The 11,149-nt window shown below is 36.5% G+C and overlaps 1 protein-coding gene across 1 annotated transcript in view; it reads left to right on the top strand.

Moving 5' to 3' along the window:
• sdk1b (sidekick cell adhesion molecule 1b) overlaps positions 1-11,149 on the top strand; it is an 82,642-nt gene that overhangs the window by 66,329 nt on the left and 5,164 nt on the right. Inside the window, exons 26-32 of the mRNA XM_081360998.1 lie at positions 2,560-2,675; positions 4,193-4,379; positions 6,241-6,378; positions 6,488-6,649; positions 8,854-8,979; positions 9,184-9,348; positions 10,736-10,873. Coding sequence (XP_081217124.1) covers positions 2,560-2,675; positions 4,193-4,379; positions 6,241-6,378; positions 6,488-6,649; positions 8,854-8,979; positions 9,184-9,348; positions 10,736-10,873 — 1,032 coding nt within the window. The remainder of the gene's footprint in view (positions 1-2,559; positions 2,676-4,192; positions 4,380-6,240; positions 6,379-6,487; positions 6,650-8,853; positions 8,980-9,183; positions 9,349-10,735; positions 10,874-11,149) is intronic.

Raw genomic sequence — 11,149 nt, 5'->3', positions numbered from 1 at the left:
GAAATACTCAGACCGGCCCGTCTGGCACCAACAACCATGCCACGCTCAAAATTGCTTAAATCACCTTTCTTTCCCATTCTGACATTCAGTTTGGAGTTCAGGAGATTGTCTTGGCCAGGACCACACCCCTAAATGCATTGAAGCAACTGCCATGTGATTGGTTGATTAGATAATTGCATTAATTAGAAATAGAACAGGTGTTCCTAATAATCCTTTAGGTGAGTGTATATTCCCCATATACAAGATCTTTCATGAATGCTGTATGTAAGTGAAATAGAGAAGATATGACCTTCTTTCAGTTTATAGGATGTGTTTGTGTGTTAGCATGTATCACAGCACAGCTAATTTAACTGTAAACTCATCTATGTAGAGCAGTATGAAAGCCCATTACCTAAGCTAATTTAAAAAATGAGCCATGTGCACAAATCAGATTAGTGTACACATCTGACCTCTCTGAAAAAATCCGAATGAGAGGGATGGCACATCATTAAACACCACGTCCCTCTGGCGTGACTTTAACACACAAAGACAACAAGGCCATCTTAATTACATATCTCTCTTTATAGGAGCGTAGAATGAGCTGAAAAGGGATTTTGACATATACAGTTCAAAGGCACTCACAGACTATGACACCAAGCCCAACTAAACAACAGATCTATGAAATATACAGTATGTCTGTATGGACTGGGGAAGGAGTGTGCTTATACAATGAAATTGCATATTTAAAAAAAATATATATATATTAGGTTTTATAGTATACATTATTATAAAAATAAATATTTATACATATATATATATATATATATATATATATATATATATATATACACTCACCTAAAGGATTATTAGGAACACCATACTAATACTGTGTTTGACCCCCTTTCGCCTTCAGAACTGCCTTAATTCTACGTGGCATTGATTCAACAAGGTGCTGAAAGCATTCTTTAGAAATGTTGGCCCATATTGATAGGATAGCATCTTGCAGTTGATGGATGATTTGTGGGATGCACATCCAGGGCACGAAGCTCCCATTCCACCACATCCCAAAGATGCTCTGTTGGGTTGAGATCTGGTGACTGTGGGGGCCATTTTAGTACAGTGAACTCATTGTCATGTTCAAGAAACCAGTTTGAAATGATTCGAGCTTTGTGACATGGTGCATTATCCTGCTGGAAGTAGCCATCAGAGGATGGGTACATGGTGGTCATAAAGGGATGGACATGGTCAGAAACAATGCTCAGGTAGGCCGTGGCATTTAAACGATGCCCAATTGGCACTAAGGGGCGTAAAGTGTGCCAAGAAAACATCCCCCACACCATTACACCACCACCACCAGCCTGCACAGTGGTAACAAGGCATGATGGATCCATGTTCTCATTCTGTTTACGCAAAATTCTGACTCTACCATCTGAATGTCTCAACAGAAATCGAGACTCATCAGACCAGGCAACATTTTTCCAGTCTTCAACTGTCCAATTTTGGTGAGCTCGTGCAAATTGTAGCCTCTTTTTCCTATTTGTAGTGGAGATGAGTGGTACCTGGTGGGGTCTTCTGCTGTTGTAGCCCATCCGCCTCAAGGTTGTGCGTGTTGTGGCTTCACAAATGCTTTGCTGCATACCTCGGTTGTAACGAGTGGTTATTTCAGTCAAAGTTGCTCTTCTATCAGCTTGAATCAGTCGGCCCATTCTCCTCTGACCTCTAGCATCAACAAGGCATTTTCGCCCACAGGACTGCCGCATACTGGATGTTTTTCCCTTTTCACACCATTCTTTGTAAACCCTAGAAATGGTTGTGCGTGAAAATCCCAGTAACTGAGCAGATTGTTAAATACTCAGACCGGCCCGTCTGGCACCAACAACCATGCCACGCTCAAAATTGCTTAAATCACCTTTCTTTCCCATTCTGACATTCAGTTTGGAGTTCAGGAGATTGTCTTGACCAGGACCACACCCCTAAATGCATTAAAGCAACTGCCATGTGATTGGTTGATTAGATAATTGCATAATGAGAAAATGAACAGGTGTTCTTAATAATCCTTTAGGTGAGTGTATATATATATATATATATATATCCATGCTCACCAATGCTGCATTTATTTGAATACAGTAAAAACTTTAATGTTATGAAATATTATTTGAAATAGCTGTAAATGTAATTATTCCTCCAGCCATTACTCCAGTCTTCAGTGTCACATGATTCTTCAGAAATCATTCTAATACGCTGATTCGGTTCTCAAGAAACATTTCTTATCATTATCAATGTTGAAAACAGTTGTGCTGCTTAATATTTTTCTGGAAACAAAACGCGACAGCTGGCCTGTTTACAGAGACGTTACATTTTACACATTTTAGAGTGTCAATAAATCACTAAACCTCTGTTTCCTTTCAGTTTAGTCACTGTCCATTATGCCACAGAGAAATGTCATCTTACATTTGGCCTTTATATGAGACTGATAGTCTATACAGTAAATAGTTGTCCAACTGTGGAAGTCTAGACACATGCACGTTTGATTTGTTTATTGCTCAATTCAAAATAATAATTTTGTGCATGTGTTCACAGCTCCTTCAGTGGCTCCTCAGAATATTCAGGTGAAATCCATGTCCTCCAGCCAGCTGGACGTAGAGTGGCAGCCACCACCCGTCGAGACACAAAATGGAAAAATTCAGGGATACAAGGTGACGATAACTTTTTACTCACATGCATGGACAAAATATTAGCCATATGATTTGTAATTATTTTTGAATAAGGCACAAGATGTCTAGTCTGTCTAGAGTAATTTTACTTAGAACAAAAATGTATAAATACTGCAGACATTCACAAGAATCCATCCTGTGTACGACCCATAAGGCATTGGGTATTATTAAGTATAATTGGTTATTATAATATTCAATGTTTTTAATTGTCAAATGCATATTTTCACCAACTAGAAATTACCTATAATTCCCATGCACATAATGTTTGCCACGTTGTACACTATGTGCCAAAAATTTCAATGCATGAATACATAATGCACAATTGTTTAGTCAGTTGTGAGACCTGGCTTTTATGAAAAGTATTTCCAAAATCAGTCAGGCAGTCCATCTGTTTATCGTCATAAATAAACTGTCGTTCATCTGCAGTCTGTCTTCCCTTATCTCACTGTCATCTGTTGATTTCACCGCATTAGCTTCCACCGTTGTTTTCCTATTTACGCCATCTGTACATCTGTCTCTCATAGACATTTGAACAGGATTTGGTTATGAATCCTTCTGTTCTGTCCACAAACACACAAAGTATCAATTCACATTTCTTATTTCATTTTTGTTTCGGTGTGTTTGTGTATTTAAAGTAATAGTTCACCCAAAAATGAAACATTTGTCTTCATTTTCTTGCCCTCATATCATTCAAAATCCGTATGACTTTCTTTTTACCTTGGAACACAGAAAGAGGCATTCTTAAAAATGTACTTAGTTGCTCAATGAATGATGAATGTAGCATTTAGGCATCCAGAACAGCACATATATTATAAAAATATCATAAATGTAAGAATATACACTTCTGTATTGCCCTCATATCATTCAAAATACGTATGACTTTCTTTTTTCCTTGGATTACATAATGAGGCATTCTTAAAAGTGTACTTAGTTGCTCAGTGAATGATGAATGTAGCATTTATTCTTCCAAAACAGCACATATATCATAAAAATATCATAAATGTATGAATACTCTTCTGTAATTTGGGGTCCGTAAGATTTTTAAAAGGTACACTATGTAACTTTTGTCCCTCTAGCATATAGAAAACAGAACTGCATGCATTTTGTGGAAGAACATTGTTTTGGTTGTGCCTCGGCTCTGCGTTACTGTGAGGAAAATTACACTTCATAATAGATAATGCTTTACAATGAACTCTGTTAGAGAGCTACATATGGCAATTTATCTGTTCAGTAAAATACCTTACTCACCTGCTGAGTAATAAAAACACCATCAACATTTCAAATCCCTCTGTTCAAATAAATGCAGATTTGGTGAGCATAAGATAATTCTTTAATGAGTTTTATGAAGTTATATATCTCCAGTCTCCATTCATTGTAAATGCATGGAAAGGAGCGACAAGTACAGTCTTCAAACTATACGGTTTTAGAGTTTGGACATTTACATTTTTGGGTGAATATTCCTTTAAGTTTGTATATGTGTCATTCCTTTCTTCCCACAGATCCATTACTGGGAAAAGGACAGGCAGAATGAGACGGAGAAGGAACTAGTTTTGTTTGTTCCAGATACATCCGTGCACCTGAAGAACCTGACATCCTACACCACTTACCATGTGCAACTGTCTGCATTTAACACGGCGGGTGACGGGCCGCTCAGTGCGGCCCGTAAAGGACGCACCCTGCAGGCTGGTGAGTCCCGCTGAGATCCCGTTACGCTCATCCGGATGCATGCGCGCCAGACAACCAACCGAGACGTCCAAAACATTGTCAGACATGTCATTCTTCTTGTATTACTGCTTCCATTAAGATAGTAAATGTGGCGCTTCTTTCTATTACCCTATTTAAGAGTCTTGAAGCAAAATTTGGCAAATGAAAACAAGTTTGATTGAACCTTTTAATTGCCATTTGCTGTAATGCAGATTGAACATATACAGGCATACTGTGACAGTTTTATTAAAGTAATGTTCTGGGCTCAAGTTCTATTGACTCTAGACAGCATTGGTTGCATTGATTTTTACTGAAAACAATTTTTGGAAAAAAATCATGTTTACTCTAATGCACTTACATAGGAAAGCCTAAAGAGCAAGACATTGTGGTTTAAAACGAAAATGTACAGCTCATATTTTTGTAAAAACACTTAAAGTGCCCCTGTTATACTATTTTAAAGGTTTCTGATTTTGTTTTGAAGGTCTCCTAGACCTACAACAGATTTATATGCATCAAAAGTCAAAAAACCACTTACATTTTCTCATAATGCACATCACCTCTTTTTTTCAAAGTGTCTGAAACAATTAGTTCAAAGATTCAGTCTCTTTAAACCCCCCCTTTCCGTGAGCCTAATCTGCTCTGATTGGTCAGACAGCCAACTGTGTTGTGATTGGTCTACCACTTACAGCGTGTGTTGGAAACCAAACACCCACTACCATATCTGAACTTGCACTTGATACACAGTTATACAAACAGTAATGATGGCGTCATCCTCATCCTTTTGAAATGCATGCAAAGTGGATTCGTAGCGCAGAAAACCGAATCTTCTGGACATGTCCACAACACAAACCAAACTCGTCCAGGCCTCAGCAACAACTATAGTGTTTGAGGGTCGGAGTAGATGTTGTTCGCGGGCAGCCAATGAAGACAATAGACTGGCATTATGCAAATGTGTTACATTGTTGCGTGGGTATGTAACAGGAAGTGAGACTGGAATTACTCCAACTCGTTCTGGCAGTTCAGAATCTATTCTTTCAATAACACTATAACTTTATTTGTTGTGCACTTTAATCTTTAGAATATATATATATATATATATATATATATATATGAAGAGTTCAGATGCAAAAGCCTCTAAGTGCCATCTGAAATTTTCTTCTAGAATGATCATTTTTATCAAGCTTGTATATTTAAGTTCAATAATTTCACTTAAATGGCAATGAAAATGACCTATTAATTGTCATTTAAGTGAAATTACTGAACTGATTGTCGAGTTCACGTGCATAGGTTTAGTTACCTATGATCACGCGCGTGAACTCGACAATCGACTGTGGACTTCGACCGAAAACAGGATGTAAATACAGGTATGTGCGCTGGCTGAATAAACATCATTTTTATTAATATCTTTCACATCTACCGCAGTCAGATTCACTCGTGTTCACTCTGAAGGAATCACTCACATGACCTGTGCACTTGTAATGACACATCAAGGATGTTAAGAGGCTAAAAGCAGGTTTAAAACTTTAAAAATGTAGTAAAAACAGTAACATTGTGAAATATTATTACAATAACAAAATAACTGTTCTATTTTGAATATATTTCAAAATGTAATGTTTTCCTTTGATGGCAAAGCTAAATTTTCAGCATCATTACTCCAGTCTTCAGTGTCACATGATCCATTAGAAAGTCATTCCAATATGCTAATATTTTTGTGGAATGGATGTTTGACCAGACATTTTAACAGTAGTGTATTTGTGATATTTGTATATAATTTCTTTGTTGTTTTTATGGAAATCGGTTTATTTAGCATAAGTGTATACACGTGTGGCTTTTCTCTCTCAAGCTCCTGGAGCCCCCACTCATGTGGTGTTTTCGGAGGTGACGGGAAGCTCGGTGAATGTGTCATGGGGAGTTCCTCTGCAACCCAACGGAGTGGTGGAAGGATACAGAGTGGTCTATGAGCCCACCGCACCAGTTCATGGTGAGCAGGATGGAGAGATATAGTCATCATTCAAATTGTAATAATAAAAAAGTCTTGAGTACAGATATATATTATACAATATTCATAAAGACCCTTCTTCAATTGACAGGTGTCAGTAAGACGGTTACAGTGGAGATCAAGGGGAACTGGCAGCGCTGGCTGAAAGTTCGTGACCTGAAGAGGGCCGTGACATATCGCTTCAAGGTTCAGGCCAGAACCATTGCTTACGGACCCGAACTGGAAGCCAATATCACTGCAGGACCAGTGGAAGGTATTAGTAAACGTGAATGTAATAACTCATAATAAATCAAGCAACATCCCCTGCAGTTACAGACACAAGAGCTGGAGGCTTTCTTTGGATTCAATTAATTGTTGAATATGAAATGACTGCGTTTAACTAGTGCTTTTCTAAAAAACACCTTTCTAAACCCTGGGACCCACTAGAGAGATGGCATTTCATTATCTTAATTTTTAAAATGAGTTGGAGACGGAAATTAAAATAAGGCTGTGTGAACGTCATGGTTTGATTAGTGCGCTGTAATGAGAAAGGGATTTTACGTAGCCTTTGAGCACTTGAACGTTCTCATGACAGCGTCTTCATTGTGGTGGGATGTTGAGCCTCACATAGAATGTTCTTCAGATGAGATGAAGCTGATTCATGCAGCGGTGGACTCTGATTAGTCAGTATGGATTATGATGGAGTGTGTAAATGGCCAGAATTTTGAGCAAAAAAAATTTAAATACTGGGGTGCTTGTATGTATCCTATATGGTACTGAAATATTAATTCATACCATTTTGACATGGTACTCCATGGTACACTACCAGTCTAAAGTGTAAATACACTGGGGTGAATGTATGTTTCTGATAATCTTAAAGGCCTTAAATGGTTGAAAGTAGTTTTGTAGATGAATACAGTTGATTTTCTACTTATGAATTTACTAAATTTTTTTTTGTTAGTCAGTGGATGAATAGGACCAGATAGCAAAGCAAATGCAGCCAACAAGTTTCTTTCTTTCTTTCTTTCTTTCTTTCTTTCTTTCTTTCTTTCTTTCTTTCTTTCTTTCTTTCTTTCTTTCTTTCTTTCTTTCTTTCTTTCTTTCTTTCTTTCTTTCTTTCTTTCTTTCTTTCTTTTTCTTTCTTAGTTTCTTTCTTCCTTAGAAAGGCCAGATAGCAAACAAATTCAGCCAACAAGTTTCCAGTATAAAAAATATAAGCTGATTTTCAATTTATAAATTTCTTTACAAATACTTTATTTATTTTAGTGTATTAGTAGGACCAGACAGCACAGCAAATGCAGCCAACAAGTTTCCGACATATATCGCTAAAAGCGTATTCATTTTGACTTTTAGATTCCACCATATGTATTTTTGCTGTTATTGTTATTTAGTATCACTGTGCTGCTATTATAGTTTGTATTTATTTCTATATACTTTTTTCCCACAATAACCCTTTCTGCCGAAATAATCTAACCTACATACAAATATTAATATAACCAAAACAATAATAGTAATGATAATAATAAATAAATAAAACGACAAAGTAGGTAAATAAACTAGATTATGTACACATTTACAAATAAACGTAATATCCTTGTATGAAAAATGAATCAGTCAATCAAATCTGTGACATATCCGTCGTCTCAATTTTTGTTGTTTGTACCGTTCAAATAGGTTTATGAGTTTTTTTTTACGGTTTTGAAAGAAATTCCTTATGCTTAGCATATATATATTTATATAAATATATTTATTAAAAAAAATGTTTTTGGTCGCTACGAAATTCCCATACGTCCATTTGTGTTACTGTATTTCATAGTATTGATGACTTATTATTCTAAACTACCATTCTTAAAAATGGAAAATACTAAGGATTGAGTAGACAAGTAAACTTATACGAAAAAAAATTCCATGGTACATGTCTATAGAATGTCCAAATACGTCCAAATGGTAATAGCATAGTTTCCTAGCGATGTAACTATTTTGGTTGGTGATTGGTCGTTGGCACACACACACACACACACACACACACACACACACTCACATTCTATGTCTGTGTAACAGGGAACGAGTAAATTGAACCATGACATTTAGGATCAGCTAGTTTATTTGAAAGGTGAAAAGATTTGTGAGAAATGAAGTGTGATAACAGTATACTGAATGTGTTGTCAGGTCACGGTAACCAATAAAGAGCATGTTTTGATGAAGATGTATCCCTACAGCTTCAATGTGACCTTTATGCAATCTAAACCACTTCAGAATGGCTGAGCTGCCTGTTTTACACTCCTTAGTTGTAGGCTGCAGAGAATATGTTTAATAAGTATTCAGTTGTTGTTTTTTTAAATCCATTTTCTTTCCATCAGCCTGATATTTGAAGTCAGTCTGAACTGTTCTGATTGATAATAATGACCAGATCCATTAGGATCTTTGTGTGCTGTTGTTGATCGTTCAGATAGGAATAATAAACCTTGTATTTTATAGGCTCCCCTGGTTCGCCCTTGCAGACCTCAGTCACTAAGTCCGCATCAGCTTTGACGCTTCATTGGTCAGAGGGTGTAGAAGGGGCGGGACCCGTCACGGGATATGTGATCGAGGCTCGTCCATCAGGTAAGCAGCAATTCATTGTCCATCTGCTTAACTTACTTCAGATGACCCTTGACTTTTCATTATCAGTTCTTCATCTCATGCACTACATGGTCTTGTAAAACCAGGCTTATTCTCAATTAACATTCCTCTTCTCACTTCCACCTCTTCTATCTAATCTTTCTTCTCCTTACTCTCCCTCTCGCTTTTGAAATCTTGCCTTTTCAGATGAAGGATTATGGGATACATTTGTCAAGCATCTCCCGCCTGGAAGCTTCTCGTACACCATCAGTCTGGATCGCCTACGCTCAGGTGTGGCCTATGAATTCCGTGTCATCGCGGTCAATCGCTTGGGCTACGGCGACCCCAGTCAGCCTTCCACCGCTATGTCTGGTAATCTTCCTCATTATATCACACCACTGCGCTTTACTGAACAATTCTTGCAAATGACAACCCATTGAACAGACCGTACATCTGTCCCACAGCTTTGTTTTTGTTTACAACAAATTTGATATGGCATTTACCCTGACTCATATCAATTGCAAACTATATTGCATACTTTATCAATCAAGTTAATTTTTCAGTTTAAAGTATTAGTATGGACATTAGTATACCATTTCAACGTAAAGTGTCTATTTTAGAGAGGATGTTTGAACTGTAGAGCGCTGTATACTTACTTTGTGGCCTCTGCTGCCATCTAGTGTCACACTGCACATTCACATCCATAAGTATGGAACAAGGCTGAAATATACAGTAAAACAGTAATATTGTGAAATATTATTACATTTAAAATGTTTTAGACTGATTAAATATTCTATTTTTACATATTTTAAAATGTAATTTATTCCTGTGATGATAAATCTACATTTTCAGCATCATTACTCCAGCTTTCAGTGTCACATGATGCTTCAGAAATCATTCTAATATGCTGATTTGCATATTATCAATTTTGAAAAGTGTTGTTTTGCTTAATATTTTGTGGAAACCATGATACATTTGTTTTTTTTAGAATTTATTGGTGAATAGCAAAATTAAAAAAACACCATTTATTTAAAATATAATTTTTTTTTAACATTATAAATGTCTTAGCTGTCACTTTTGATCAATTTTATGTTTATGCATCCTTGCTGAAAAGAAAATTATACAGTAGTGGCCAAAAGTCATGTCTGACCCAGGAAAATTGGCTTCTTCACACTTTATTCAAAGTTTTTATTAAATATTTTGTATGCATATTGTGAAGTTGTGCCTGGAGTGTAAAACTAATGTACGCATTCAACGTTTCAATTGTATCATTTGTGAAAATGGCCAGATCCAACTGTGATAAGTCATGCAGGTCTCCCAATGAAGCTCAACTTTGGGAAGAACTTAAGGAGGATTGGAAAGAAGTTAAGTGCCCAGAGGAATCAAAAACAAGGGAGAACCAACAAAATATTAATAACTGATTACACTGTAGTCAGTGTATGCTTTATTTCCCGTGGGCTTTTTGTCTTTCTATGCCTTTTTTTGCATAACAAAATATATGCTGGAGTTTGCCTTTCTTGATAGTTTTGTCATTTTAATACCTTAACCAAGTTTAGTGTATTCTTCTTCCCAATTTAATATATTCCTCACATTTTGATTGATTAATAGAACCTAAAGTGCCATTAAAAACAAATATTGTTCAAATGTTCCCTCTGGACATCACTTTTAGCCACTACTGTAAATATATCTCGTATTCCCTCATATATGTAATGTCAACAATAAATGAACAATAATGCAGTATTATTGTCTGTTGTTGTAGCTCTGTCTGAAACGCCTTTCTATGAGGAGTGGTGGTTCCTGATCGTCATGGCGTTGATCAGTCTCATTCTCATTCTGATGGTTGTGTTTGGTTTGCTCCTGCTCGGACAGAACAAGAGGTACAGGAGCTGTGGAACAGGTGAGACTTATACAAATAACACCTTTTATAAACAGAATATTAATAATTGATCATATTCTTGTGTTTCACTTACAATACTTGTATTCTTACTTAATTTACTCAATCTCGCTCTAACTCATGTAGTTTGAAACCTGTACAACCACTGTACCTTATGGTATTATCACTGTTTTTTTGCTTCCTAGACAATTTCTGGAAGTTTTTTAGAGATTCTAAGTGTTTGGAGTTGCTCCAATTCAGTCATTTGTGTAACTTTTGGGGAACACTGTACAATTAAAG

This window comes from Scardinius erythrophthalmus (genome assembly GCF_964197995.2).
Source record: "Scardinius erythrophthalmus genome assembly, chromosome: 3".
Taxonomy (NCBI): Eukaryota; Metazoa; Chordata; class Actinopteri; order Cypriniformes; family Leuciscidae; genus Scardinius; species Scardinius erythrophthalmus.
The sequence above is the reverse complement of the archived record's forward strand: the minus strand, read 5'-3'. Positions and strand labels throughout refer to the sequence as shown.